At 60.2% G+C, this 14,076-nt stretch overlaps 1 protein-coding gene across 2 annotated transcripts; it reads left to right on the plus strand.

Moving 5' to 3' along the window:
• Nucleotides 1-4,309: 4,309 nt before the first annotated feature.
• CSNK1G2 (casein kinase 1 gamma 2) lies at nt 4,310-13,687 on the plus strand. 2 transcript variants are annotated; one of them, XM_049787934.1, is made up of 12 exons: nt 4,310-4,407; nt 8,324-8,696; nt 11,080-11,120; nt 11,214-11,283; nt 11,367-11,515; nt 11,748-11,982; nt 12,061-12,146; nt 12,222-12,306; nt 12,445-12,593; nt 12,740-12,823; nt 12,906-13,012; nt 13,092-13,687. In XM_049787934.1, the coding sequence occupies exons 2-12, from the start codon at nt 8,516-8,518 to the stop codon at nt 13,144-13,146; spliced, it is 1,242 nt and encodes a 413-aa protein (XP_049643891.1). In that variant the 5' UTR covers nt 4,310-4,407; nt 8,324-8,515; the 3' UTR covers nt 13,147-13,687. The 2 variants fall into 2 exon arrangements, with proteins under 2 accessions (XP_049643891.1, XP_049643890.1); XM_049787933.1 differs by having other exon boundaries at nt 11,748-12,146.
• The last annotated feature ends 389 nt before the right edge of the window (nt 13,688-14,076 follow it).

The following is a 14,076-nucleotide window of genomic DNA, read 5'->3' on the forward strand; positions in this document are numbered from 1 at the left end:
CCTGTGGACTTTGAGCCTTGTTACAGTTTATTAGTTTTGTTACTGAAAACAGCCTAGAAATAAATAACTTTCTTCATCAGACCGGGACTCATTGGTGGCTGTGTTCTGTGCATGTACTCGGGCATGCACAAGCACTCACATACACACATGTGCCTGTGGCCTTTCTGGAGCTGGGGCAGGTGCTCATGATACCGCTCCTTCCCTGCCTCCCTTGTGCTCACAGCCTCCCAGCAACTCTGGTTCTTTGTAAAGGACTCTCCTCCACACAGGACATAGAAGGCGTCGTGGCAGCCTCCCTGGAGGGAAAGTGTGTGTGTGTGTGTGTGTGTGTAGTGTACAGTGTGCAGCCTCCGTGTGTGTGTGTGTGTGTGTGTGTGTAGTGTACAGTGTGCAGCCTCCCTGGAGGGAAAGCTCAGCAGATGGACCTAGTGGGAACAGCTCTGCCCTCAGCACTCCTGGGCTCTGGTGTGTGTGTGTGTGCATATTGGACGCCACCTAGCAGTAGCTGTGCCTAGGGCAGTATCCCCAGTCAACAGGGTTCACCCAAACCTACTCCCAGTGCACCCTTAGATTTTGCTGAAAAACAAAACAAGACCATTTGCAAGAGCAGAAGAGTGGGTCAAAGTGCCAGAGCACAGACTACTGTGAGAGAGCCAGGGATGCAATTCAGGTTAGCTGTCTGCAAGGCAAAAGGCCTCTCCACTGTACTATTGCTGCGACCACCCCATGCCTGCTGATCTTTTTAAAAATGACTACTTTAGGGGCTGGAGCGATAGCACAGAAGTAGGGTGTTTGCCTTGCACATGGCTGATCCAGGACCAACCTTGGTTTGATTCCCAGCATTCTGTATGGTCCCCCCAAGCCTGCCAGAAGTAACTAGAGCCACCAGATGTAGCCCTACCCCCCCAAAATTATTACTTTAATTTTTGGGCCACACCTGTGATGCTCAGGGATTACTCCTGGCAGTGCTCAGGAACCATCTGGGATGCTGGGGATCAAACCTGAGTGTGCAAGGTAAATGTTCTTCTCGCTGAATATCACTGATTCCAGCCCCAATTTTTTTCTTCCTTTTTTTTTAAAAAAATTTAATTTGGGGGCCCGAGAGATAGCATGGAGGTAAGGCGTTTGCCTTTCATGCAGGAGGTCATCAGTTCAAATCCCGGCGCCCCATATGGTCCCCCGTGCCTGCCAGGAGCAATTTCTGAGCCTGGAGCCAGGAATAACCCCTGAGCACTGCCGGGTGTGACCCAAAAACCACAAAAAAAAAAAAATTAATTTGGTTTTATATGGTCTGGGACCATATAGGATGCTTGGGATCAAACCCAGGTGGGCCCCTTGCAAGGCAAACGGCCTACCAATGTGCTATGCTCTGGCACGTTTTTTGTTTGTTTTTGGGCCACACCCAGTGGTGCTTTGGGTTTACTCCTGGCTCTACGTTCAGAAACCCCCCCCTCCCCCCCTCCCCCGTCAGGCTCGGAGGACCATATGGAATGCCAGGATTCAAATCACCGTCCTTCTGCATGAAAGGCAAAAGCCTTACCGCCATGCTCTCTCTGGCCCTATTTTTTTTGTTGTTGTTTTGTTTTTTAATAAGGATACTAGATTCCCAGGATGTTCCTTGAGCACTGCTAGCACTGCTCAGAGGGAACAATATTGGTTGTGCTCCCAAAGAAGCGGCTCCCTGGCTATGGCTGTGGAATTGGGAGGTGAAGGCCCTAGTCCTGCAGAGCCAACCTGCTTCTTCTATCCCAAGCCCTGCCTAGGATCCTCCAAACGGCCCCTAGGGAGCCTGCACACCTCAAACAGGCTTGCCTGGGATTTCTGCAGAGGGGGATGGTAGGTACAAGTTGCTCTGGTGGATCCAACGAGGGAACAGAGGGGGCGCTTCCTGCCTGTCTTCGGCCCCCCATTCAACATCTGTTTGGCATTTTTCTGGGAGACTGAGTGGGGAAAAGCCTCAGGGCTGGGTGCTGGGATATCAATGCATCCCACAAAATGAGTCTCCTAGGGTTTGGGGGGTAAAAAGCAAGAACTTGCAGCACAGGGTTTGTAATAAAGTGGGGTGGGCTTTTTCCAGACCCCAAGTGAAAAGAGCTGAATGATGAAGCCAGCCTGAGGCAAAAGGTGTAAGCTGTGGGTTTTATTCAGACGTGACAGAGGACCAGAGCTTTGGGGTTCCCGCCCAGTCACAAAGTCTTCCTCTGCCTGACACACCCCAGCTTCACTGGTCATATTCTCCCAGCTGCTCTGCTTTTTCCAGGGGCACAGCCAGAGCCCTTCCCCGCAGCTGGGAAGTGAAGGGCCTCCGAGCTGTGGGCATCTCCTTACTTGGCTGTCATGCACACACCTGTAAGAACACAAGCTCGGCCAGGTGGACAGGCCTTTCCGGCAGACATGCTCCTGCATGCCAAAGGCCCTCAGACAATACCCATTGCTGGAGAGAATATGGCAAGCTGCCTGGAGGTGACCTTGTGAGGGAGCCTTTCACAAGATGCCATAAAAGTAGTGGATCTTGGGCCTAGTCCTGCTCCACGTGTTCTTGGCACATCTGGCTATGGGACAGTCGTGGCTTATGGGGTTGAGCACAGAGAGATCACAGGCTCTCAATATTTGCTGTTGTTTAGGGGAGGAGGGCCACACCCAGAGGTGCGGAGTGGTTCTGTGCTCAGTGCTCATGCTTGGCAGGGCTGGGGCCCAACTGCGGATCCACTGCCTTTGAGACAAGCACCAAAACCCCTGCAGTAGAGTCTGATCAAACCTAATGTGGGGGGCCGGTGAGGTGGCGCTAGAGGTAAGGTGTCTTGCCTTGCAAGCACTAGCCAAGGAAGGACCGCGGTTCGATTCCCCCCGGCATCCCATATGGTCCCCCGAAGCCAGGGGCAATTTCTGAGCGCTTAGCCAGGAGTAACCCCTGAGCATCAAATGGATGTGGCCTCAAAAACAAAACAAAACAAAACAAAAAACTAATTTTGGTGGTGCTGGGGGATTTACTCCTGATTCCGTTTTGAAGAAGCATACCGGGTGCCTGGCTCGAACCCCGAAGAACACTGGTCAGCTACGAATAAAGCAAAAGCCCTACCCTTTCGTACTATAATTCTGGCTCCTGCTGGCTGTTTCAGTGTCACACTCACTCCCCACCCTCAACCCCACCGGGGAAGGATCCAGGATTCCCCGGGGAGGAGCAGCAAGGGCAAACTCCCTGGTACAGCTCAGGGCTTGCTTCTATTCTGGGAGCAGCTGGCACGGGGTGTGTGTGTGTGTGTGTCTTCGGCAGCCTTTAGAAACCTTACCAGGCAGGCGTGTGGGGGGGGAGGCCTACAGGTGGGGTGTGGGGGGCAGCCCAGGTGAGCTCCCCCAGTTCCAGTGGGAGGAAGCCGGAATTCACGGTGAGGCTCAGCGGTCCACCTTTCCCACGATTCCTGGGGGTAGGGAGCATGCCCGATAGCATATGCATTTAAGGGGCCGCAGCTAGGGTAGTAGCCCTTAGGACACTGCACAGCGGAGGGGCCCCGGGTGAGCCGGAGTGGGTGCTCTGGAATGCTAAGGGGGGGTGCACGGGTGAGTCTGAACAGGGCTGAATTGGTGGGGAGGGGACTGGGCACAGCAGACCCCCGTAGTTGGCGGCTGGCAACGGTCAGCTTCCCGCTGACGTCACCACTTCCCGTCCCCCACTTCTCCCCGACCCCCCAGTGCCCAGGGCCAGACATTCCAGAACCGGTACAACCTCCCCTCCCCTCCCCCAAGCTCTGCGCCCCGCCCGGAAGCCGCCCGTCGCCCCCTCGCCGGCCCCGCCCCGCGGCGTCGCCTGCCGTGACGTCAGGTGGCGAGACCGTGACGTCACAGAGCGGCGGCCGCCACCCTCCGCAGTCGCCACGGCAACGGCGGCGTCCGGCCCTCCCTCCTCCCGGGACCGTGGCGGCGACGAAGGGGCCGCCCGCTCCCTCTTCTCGCAGCGGCTGCCGCTGCCGGGCCGGTTCGCTGGCGCCGCCGCCGCCCGCCCCGCCTCAAGCCCCGGCCCGCCCGTTCCCCACGGCGGCGGCGGCGGCCATCTTGGCGCGCCTCCCACGGCCGCACTGCGCAGGCGCCGCCCTATGTGACGTCAGCACGCCGCGCCGCGCGCGCCCGCCCGCGCCTGCGCACTGCGCGCCCGGCCCGCCCCCGGCGACGCTGGCGGCGTAAGCGCGGGCCGGGGCGACGCTGCGAGACGCGGTCGGGGCGAGCCGGGCGCCCGCGCGGCGGGGACGGCCCGCGCCCAGCATGCGGAGGCCGGCGGCGGCGCGGCAGCGGGGGCCCCAGCGGGCACCGGAGCCCGAGCCGGAGCGCGAGCGGGACCCGCCGACCCCGGGGCCGGCGCCGCGCTGCTGAGCCGAGAGCCGCCCGGCCGCGGGGACTCGGCGACGCCGACAGGTAGGCAGGCAGGCAGGCAGGACGCGCGCGCCCCCGGCCGGGCCCGCCGGGACTCCCGCCCCAGTGCTCCCGATCCCACGGCCCCCCGGCGCCCCGACAGCCGGGGCTCGGCGCACCCCGCACCCCTGGACCCGGCGCCCCAGCTCCCTCCCGAGAGGAGCCCCGACCCCAAGCCCGCGCCCTTGGGCCTTTGGGCCCGCTCCCCGGCTTCCCACCGCGGCGCCCCCTTCCCCATCCCAGCCCAGCCCATCTCATCCCGGGCAGCCAGCCCCCGCCCTCCCCGACACCCCCGAACCCTCTGTGACGTCCTGGCTCGGCTGCACCTCCCCCCCTCGCGGGTCCCCACTTCCTGCCGGCCCGACACCCCAACTCCCGCAGCTCGCCCGCCCTCCCTCCCTCCACCGAGCCCGGCCAGCTGCTTCCTCCGACACCCCAGTGGGTTCCCCACACGTACACCCTCGCTGGGTTCGCTTCGGCGTCACCCCGGCTCCCCATCCCTGCACCCCCGAGAACTACTCAGGTTCCGACGATGATCTCTCTGTATTCTGGGGGACCCCGGAGCGCCCCCCTCGCAGATCCATCGCTGCTCCCCCGCGTCCGGCCCCTCCCGGTGTGGGGATACCTGCTCCCCCGTGGTGGCCTCGCAAGTGCGGGGGCCTGGCCTGGACCTGTTGCGGGCGCTGCTGCTGCTGCTGCTGCTGCTGCTGCTGCTGCTGCTGCTGCTGCTGCTGCTGCTGCTGCGGAAAACTCCCGGAGGCCCGGCCCGGCCCGCCTCCTCCTTTCGCCGCCCGGCCACCCGCTTTGTTTTCCGGAAACACTCGGAGCCCGGAGGAGCAGCAGCGCCGCCGCCGCCGCCGCCGCCTGCAGGGTTAGGGGGTGCTTGCTTGGCTGGCGCTTCCCAGCCCTGCTCCGCCCAGGCGTGCTGGGGAGTGGGGGTTGCCCTGGGCCTGGGGGGGGCATATTTCTTTCGGAAGTGGCCCTGGAGTCCCGAAAATTGGGTCCCTCCGTCTCCCCCCATTTCTCTCTGCTCCTCCACTGAGTCCCAGGCCCTGGTGCCAGGCACAGCAGCTTCAAAGCTTGGAGTTATTTGCTCCTCCCAAGAGTAGCTAGCTGATGGGGGTCCCCACAGGTCTCTGGCGGTGGCTCCACCCTGGAGGGGGCGTGAAAGCTCAGGGACACTCACAAAGGCACTGGTATTGGGGGACGGGCCCCTCTGTCTCTCTTTCTGTCTCAGTGGGAAGAACAGATGGCAAACTCTTCCCCCCCCCCCAGGTTCAGAAGGAGGAAGTTGGCGGTTGTTACCGGAACTTTGTTTTCACCGGTGTCCCTACCGAATTGTGAGAAAGGAGACAGATGGGGGGGGTCATCCTCCCACAGCCTCATGCCGGCTGCTTCCCTTGTCTGCCGTCACCCCGAGTTTCCACTCCTGCCCCCCAGCTCACCTAGAGCTGGAACATAACTGCTGGTTTGGGAGGGGGCATCTGATTTGACCCCTCAGCAGAGTGTATCCCTGGGGTCCCTCTGATTTTTTTGGTCCTTCTAAGCAGTTCGGGGTGCATTGTCTTCCCGCCCCTGTCGGGCATCTGTCCTGGGGTTCAGGAGGAAGCGTGTGCAGAGGTTTTTGGGCAGGCCAATTTCGGAGGTCCTGGCTTCATCCTTATCAACACCTCCTGTCCCCTCCTGTGTCTGGGGTACCCCACTTCAGTATGATGGTGGCATTGGCCAGGTGGGTACTTTTGGGGGGCCGTCTGGGGAAGGCAGAGCCTCTCCTCCGCTCTTGGGCCTTCTTGTTAGTCTTCCTCAAGGCCCTATCTGGGAGGCTGTTCCCAGGGTCCTAGGTACACAGGCTCCGCCCCCTCCCCCCCAGTCTGCAGGTAGGCACAGAATAGTGGGTCTCAGACCCCGAAGGGCAGAACTCCTCAAATCCTCCCATCTGCTTCCTGGGGTTCAGCAGGGTTCAGCCCAATGGGGCAGCCACACACGCCACGTGCAGGAGCTACTCTAACTTGGCTCACTGGTTGCCTGGGGCTCACTTGGGTTCTGGGCTCACTCCTGGGAGATCTTGGGTCTCATGGGGGGGTCGGGGGCTCACTATCGCTTGGGATCCCAGGAGTCAAGTCAAATCCAGGCTGGCTTGAACACAGGCAGGCACTCTCATTGTTAGGTTCTAGTCTGTGCAGATCCAGAGCCTGGCTGGACCTGCCCCTGGCCCATGAGGAGGTTCACATGAGCCCCCCCACAATGTGGCCACCCCGATTTAGTTCCCAGAACAACAGGTTCCCATAACATCAGGAAGGATACCTCAGAGGGGTGAGAGAGGGTGTGTGTGTGCGCGTGTGTGTGTTTTCATTCGTTCCTTCTGTGAGTGTTGATGGGGGGGGGGCCTCACTCTGCTGAGTCAGTGCTCCCTGGTGCTGTACCTACTCCATGAAAGTTCTTGGCTCATCCTCCTGCTGACCCCTCAGTTTCTGCTTTTGATGACTGGCACCAGCGCAGTCTTTGTCACCAGAGCTGGGGGAATTGCTGGGGTGCAGGAGGGTGGCATGGGGGGCCGGGCCTCCGTGTCCTGCCGCCCTCCCCCCAAGTTCAGGCTCCCTCGGGGGGAAATTCATTGAAGGTGCTGCTTAGTGGATTTGTGCAGCCATAGTGGCGACGCCACCATCTGTTTCTAGAACGTTCTTAGTGCCTTTGAAGGCGGCCTGTCCTGTCTGTTTGTTTATTTTTTGGTTTTTGGGCCACACCCGTTTGACGCTCAGGGGCTACTCCTGGCTATGAGCTCAGAAATCGCCCCTGGCTTGGGGAGACCATATGGGACGCTGGGGGATCGAACCGCGGTCCGTCCTATGCTGGCGCTTGTAAGGCAGACACCTTACCTCTAGCGCCACCTTCCCGGCTCCATGGCCTGTCCTGTCAATGGAGTTTTTCACCTGGGGATTCCTGTCCTGACTGGGGTCAGCTGGGTGCCCTGATGCCTTTCCTGGGGGAGGTCACACCTCCAGTTCTAGAACATTTCAGAAGACCAGGCGCTCAAGCACTTGGGCTGCCCCTGCGCTGGGCCCAGGTGTCTAGGAAACGAAGGAGGGAAGGTGGACGCCGGGCCTGGACACTGACTTGCTCCTGTTTCTCCGGCCCAAAGTGTGGTTTTGTATCTGCTGAATGTTTGCACGTATGAACCACAGAGCCAGACCGAGAAGATGAGGTTTGTTGCTGAAGAACATGAGGGGGCCTCCAGAATTGAATCTTCCAAAACGTACTGAAGGGTTGAGGCGGGCAGGTGAGCCATTCCGAGGGAATTTGGAAGAGGAATTTTATTTATAAAGAAGCTCACAAGACCTCGAATCTCCTGAGTCGGCTGCAGGAAGTGTAGAAAGCCAGGATCCCATTGGAATATTCTGGAAGACTCTTCACATTGACTTCAGACCTGTGCCTGGTGCCCCCACACAGTCGGGCGTCACCGCATCCACCATCCTCAGCGGCCCACTACCCACGTTTTCTTCTCTCGCTCGCAGAATCCCATTGCCATGGTGGCGTGTTCATGGGGATGGGGCCCAAATAAACTGTGGATGTTGGCAAGCTGTGGTGACTGGCCCTCGGGAAAGGGGTGCAGGATTCTGGAAAAGACCTAGGTTTGAGCGAGCCTGTGCCCTGACCTGGGGTGCCCCCAAATCGCATGCAGACATCTGCAGTCATCCCTGGCCAGTAGCCCACAGCCTGTCTTCCAGGAGTGCTTCTTTGAATGATCAGAGCCCCAGCCACCCGGTGTTCAGCCGTCAGCGGTGCTGGCGGGCAGGTGTGGGGGAGTACTGCCATGGTACCTCAAATGGGCCAGGCTTCCTGCTCTCTGCCCCAAATCACCTCTTTGGTCCCCCCTGGGATTGGCGTCCCTGTTAACTGCTGCTCTGTCTCTCTTTCTCAGCAGCTTGGAACCCCGAGCTTTGAGGCGCAGACCCCTCGGCATGTGCTGTCGCCCTGGCCCGCCGGCATTGCCGGCCCCGTGTGAGTAGAGCGGGCGCGGCGCGGGCACATGGGGTGCTAGCCCCGGGCACCCGCACCGAGCTGCAGGCCCCGCAGCGGCGGAACCGTGGAGAGACCGGGGTACCACAAACTGATGGATTTTGACAAGAAAGGGAAAGGGGAGACGGACGAGGGCCGGAAAATGGCCAAGGCGACCTCTCGCGCAGGCCACAGCGTGCGGAGCGCGGGAGCTGGCTCAGGGGTCCTGATGGTGGGCCCCAACTTCCGGGTCGGCAAGAAGATAGGGTGCGGCAACTTCGGGGAACTCCGGCTGGGTGAGTCCCGGGATGGAGGGGCACCTTAGTATGGGGGCCTGGCACGGGCACACATCCGTGTCCCCACCAGTGCTCACTCACACTTGGCTCCCACTGAGAATGCGGGGTGTGTGTGTGTCTGGAGCTGGGGGGCTCCCCCCCACCAGTGCTCACTCACACTTGGCTCCCACTGAGAATGCGGGTGTGTGTGTGTGTGTGTGTCTGGAGCTGGGGGGCTCCCCCCCCACCAGTGCTCACTCACACTTGGCTCCCACTGAGAATGCGGGTGTGGGTGTGTGTGTGTGTGTGTGTGTGTGTGTGTGTGGAGCTGGGGGGCTCTGAGGGCTGTGTTCAACTGCAGGGAGGCTTCTGGCTCAGCTCGGGTCTGAGTCCACCATACCCGCCATATCTGTGGCCTTGGGAAATGCAGGCTGAGGCTCAGGGCTGTCGTGGGTGCCCCCAATCTGCTCCTGTGTCTCCCTAGACCAACCCCCAATGGAACAGTACCATCAAAGAGGCTAGAGTGGGTGGTGTGTGGGGGTGCAGGGGTACAGGTGTGAGCAGTGCTGGGCAGGGGAGCAAGGGTTGGGTCTGGAGTCCCACCTGTGGCTTTCCATTTTTGACTCCAATTCTACACCTGGATCACAGGAGCAGTAAGGAGCAGTCACTGGTAGCACCCAGGAATAGCATAGGAACTCCCGAACCCCGCACTTCAGCCTCTTCCACCTGGGCCCTTGATGTCACCTGCTCACTCCTACTGTCTGGCCTGGACCCCTTTCTCCATGGACCTTAGATACAGGAGCATGCACACACTCCTGTGCACACATACTCTTCCCATACACATGTTCTGGCCCCTGTTCACACACCCCCTGTTCTCACATGCTCTCATGCATGCACACGTGGAAACAATTGTGTGGCTGCACATTCTACACTCACCGGTGCATACCACATGCAGCCCTGTATGGCACTAACTCTCTCTCTCTCTCTCTCCCTCTCCCCCCTCCCCCTCCCCTCCACACGGGCTGCTCCTCTGTTCATACCTTCCCTTGCTCTTACCTGCATCACTGACATGAACCCAGCTGAACCCCAACTCTGATTCCCAGCACTCACCAGGCCTGCAGCCCCCAAGCAGCTCCACCTCCCCACTAGGGAATTTCCTGACCATCAGGACCCTATGCTGGTGAGGACTAGAGTAGGGATGGGAAGTGGGGACTCTGTGGACCTCAGGAACCCACTGTTGGAACTGTGTGCCACCCATGGTGGTCTGGAGGACACAGATAGGAAAGCTTACCCTCACATCAAAACACACAAGGTGCCCAGAGAGATAGCACAGCGGCGTATGCCTTGCAAGCAGCCAATCCAGGACCAAAGGTGGTTGGTTCGAATCCCGGTGTCCCATATGGTCCCCCGTGCCTGCTAGGAGCTATTTCTGAGCAGACAGCCAGGAGTAACCCCTGAGCACTGCCGGGTGTGGCCCAAAAACAAAAAAAAAAAAAAACCACGCAAGGGACCGGAGTGGTGGTGCAGTGGTAGGGCGTTTGCCTTGCACATACCTGACCCAGGATGGACCTTGGTTTGATCCCTGACATCTCATCTGGTCCCCCAAGCCAGGAGCGATTTCTGAGTGCATAGCCAAGAGTAACCCCTGAGCATCACTGGGTATGGCCCAAAAAACAAAACCAAAATTAAAAAAAAACACACACACAAGACAAACACACAGCTGCTCACAGCAGGGGGTCCCCACTTGTGGGTTGGGGGACCTGGCAAGGCCTCCTGAACTCCCATTACAAGAAACTGGCTGCAGAGGGAATGTGGGCAAATGTCATTGCATGCTGCCAACCCGGGTTCCATCCCCAGAGCCCTGCGTGGGCTTACCCCAAAACACAGCACCAAGTGTGACCCCAAAACGAAACAAAAAGTCTGTGGCCTGGTGATGTCACCTCAGGCTGGGTTAGGAACTGGGACTGCGGATTCCTGAACATGACTGGCTGGGGGGTTTTATGTGGCTCCGAGTGGCAGTCCACTGAGAGCAGTGACCCCCCCACACAATGTCAGGTGCATGGTGGAAACATTGCATATTGGGGTACATGGTGTGGAGTACTGCTGGGCAGCAGGAGGCATGTGGCATGGATGATAGGGACCCCGTATGTGGCAACCCCCAAGTGGTTACTTAGCAAGTGAGGGATATGAGGTCCCACTATGCCATGGGACCTTGTCTCTCCTGGGCCATGGGTGTACGGATGCTGGGAGGGTGTCTGTATGTAAGTGTTGGGATGTGGCTGGCTGGGGGTGCTGCCTCTGAAAGGGCTCCAGGGTTGTCTGGCACGGGCAGGAAGTGATGTGGGAGCAGGGGGGGTGCCATGATTGAGGGGTGCAGCCCATGTTGACAGGCGTTTCTCCGCAGGGAAAAATCTCTATACAAATGAATACGTAGCAATCAAACTGGTGAGTGCGCCCTGCCCTGCCCCGCCCCGCCCTGTGTTTGTGGGTTGGTCATGGCCCAGGAGACTCAGAGTAACGGTGGCCTTGGCTTCCTAGGAGCCCATCAAGTCCCGGGCGCCGCAGCTGCACCTGGAGTACCGCTTCTACAAGCAGCTCAGCACTGCAGGTAGGCGCAGCCTCGGGTGGGAGTGGGGCTTGTGGTGCTGGGTGTGGAGCAGCACTGCAGCTGGGCCTGTGTCATCCTCGCAGAGGGCGTCCCCCAGGTGTACTACTTTGGGCCGTGCGGGAAGTACAACGCCATGGTGCTGGAGCTGCTGGGGCCCAGCCTGGAGGATCTGTTCGACCTGTGTGACCGAACCTTCACGCTCAAGACGGTTCTCATGATCGCCATTCAGCTGGTAGGGCAGAGCCTGGCACCCAGTCACCTTTTGGGTGGTTGGGTGGGGCATGTGGGGCGGGGCTGAGCACTCAACCACCACTCAGCTGGTGGGGTGGGCCAAGCACAGCTCTCATCACTGTCCAGCCAATAGGAGTGGGATCAACCCTCTAGGTTCTCCTGACTCCCCCCTTGGTGCTGGGGCATTGGTGGGCAGGGACAGGAGCCGACTGCTGTGTGTCCTCGCGCCCTAGATCACCCGCATGGAGTACGTGCACACCAAGAGCCTCATCTACCGTGACGTGAAGCCCGAGAACTTCCTGGTGGGGCGGCCGGGCAGCAAGCGGCAGCACTCGGTGCACATCATTGACTTCGGCCTGGCCAAGGAGTACATTGACCCCGAGACCAAGAAGCACATCCCGTACCGCGAGCACAAGAGCCTGACTGGCACGGCACGCTACATGAGCATCAATACACATCTGGGCAAAGGTGAGTTGGGTTGGCTGGGTCCGGGAGGCAAGGTGTGCCCTGACAGCGCTGCCCGCACTGACCCACTGCCACCCGCAGAACAGAGCCGCCGCGACGATTTGGAGGCACTGGGCCACATGTTCATGTACTTCCTCCGCGGCAGCCTGCCCTGGCAGGGGCTCAAGGTGGGGCCTGGGATCCTGGGTGTGGGGCCTGTGGCTGCCCTACCACCCCCATACTCAACCGTGACCCCACTACAGGCTGACACGCTCAAGGAGCGCTACCAGAAGATTGGGGACACCAAGCGGGCCACACCTATTGAGGTGCTGTGCGAGAGCTTCCCTGGTGAGGTCCAGTAAAGGGCGACCCCCTCCCTCCTCTTCTGTCTGCCCCAATTCACCTCTGTGGCCCAGGTCTGCCCCTTGAGCCTCTCCCCAGGCCTTCCCTTGGCCCCGCCCCACCGAAGCCCCGGTGTCCCCGCAGAGGAGATGGCCACATACCTGCGCTACGTGCGGCGCCTGGACTTCTTCGAGAAGCCGGACTATGATTACCTGCGCAAGCTCTTCACAGACCTCTTTGACCGCAGCGGCTTCGTGTTCGACTACGAGTACGACTGGGCTGGGAAGCCGCTGGTACGCGGGGCGCGTCCAGGAAGCCCTGGGGTGGGGGGGCTCGCGCAGAACCTGGAGACCCTAGTTGAGGTATATAGCCCTGGTAGCGGGCAGCACTCCCTGTAGGAGGGGGCCAGAAAGGCCTGAGCCCACCGTTTGCCCCACAGCCCACGCCCATCGGCTCTACTCTCAGCGAGCAGCTCACGCAGTGCCAGGCACGGGAAAAGCCCCAGCTCTACTGCAAGAACCAGGTGAGGGGGTCACCCAGCACCCTTGGCCAGGCCAGGCGGGAACAGCACAGCCCTGCCATCTGCCCTTCCCCTTCTCCCACAGGCGCTGAACTCCACTAACGGGGAACTCAACACCGACGACCCCACTGCCGGCCACTCTAACGCCCCCATCACTGCGCCTGCTGAGATGGAGGTGGCGGAGGACACCAAGTAAGGCCCTGGCGGGGCGGATGGCATCAGGGGGTCTCCCTAGCGCCCCCCACCACTCTCTGACTCCCACCCCCTGCAGGTGCTGCTGTTTCTTCAAGCGAAGAAAGAGGAAATCGCTGCAGCGCCACAAGTGAGGTCGCCGGGTGCCCACAGCGCCGTGTGCACCTGCCAAGGGGTCTTGCCCCCACCCACCTGCCGGCCCCAGCCCAGGTGCCGCCTTTGTGTGCTCCCCCGGGAGCCGAGACTCTAGCGGGGTGGAGCGTGTCAGTGAGCACTAGCCTGGCCGCCCATCTCTATATACAGCCGCTCCCTGCGTCCAAAGGCAATTTCTCCAGGGCTGCCGTGGCATGGGCGAGGCGGCCCCCAACCAAAATGCTGCACCAAAGCCAGGCAGGCTGGGTGTGGCCCTGCTGCTCCAGACCAGGGTGGCCCTGGGGGCCCAGCACCAGCCAGCTGGGCCCAGCGGGGAGACAAGCGCCTTAAAGCCCAGCCCAGCCCCGCGGGCGGGCGCCTACCAGGCGGGCAGGGTTGCCGGGGCACAGCGCAGGGGGCCTGGTGGGCGCAGGAACGCGGTCCTGCTTTACCGAGTGTACAGAAATGGCACTTCCTTCTCCATGCTTCCTGGAAGCCATAGAATTTAGGGGCTTTTTTACAAAATAAACAAAACGAAACCAATGTGGAGTGGAGTGGCGGGGCGGGGTGGGGGGGGTGGGACACTATCTAGGGAGGGATGAAAGAGCCTGGTGGACTTGGACCTTAGAAACCTCTGGTGTAGGGGCCGGGCGGTGGCGCTAAAGGTAAGGTGCCTGCCTTGCCTGCGCTGGCCTTGGACGGACCGCGGTTCGATCCCCCGGTGTCCCATATGGTCCCCCCAAGCCAGGAGCAACTTCTGAGCACATAGCCAGGAGTAACCCCTGAGCGTTACCGGGTGTGGCCCAAAAACCAAAAAAAAAAAAAAAAAGAAACCTCTGGTGTAGCTAAGAGCTGGTGGGAGAGGATTGCTAGCCTTACAGGTGGCCAGCCCAGAGTCTATCCCTGACACCCCATAGAGTACTTTCAGGAGT

The sequence above is a fragment of the Suncus etruscus genome, chromosome 15 (assembly GCF_024139225.1).
Source record: "Suncus etruscus isolate mSunEtr1 chromosome 15, mSunEtr1.pri.cur, whole genome shotgun sequence".
NCBI classification, from domain to species: domain Eukaryota; kingdom Metazoa; phylum Chordata; class Mammalia; order Eulipotyphla; family Soricidae; genus Suncus; species Suncus etruscus.

Coding starts and splice junctions, on each gene's coding strand:
- CSNK1G2 (XM_049787933.1), top strand. CDS start 8,516: ATGGATTTTGACAAGAAAGGGAAAGGGGAGACGGACGAGGGCCGGAAA. Junction 8,697..11,079: donor CTTCGGGGAACTCCGGCTGG/GTGAGTCCCGGG, acceptor GTTTCTCCGCAG/GGAAAAATCTCTATACAAAT. Junction 12,594..12,739: donor ACTGGGCTGGGAAGCCGCTG/GTACGCGGGGCG, acceptor TTTGCCCCACAG/CCCACGCCCATCGGCTCTAC.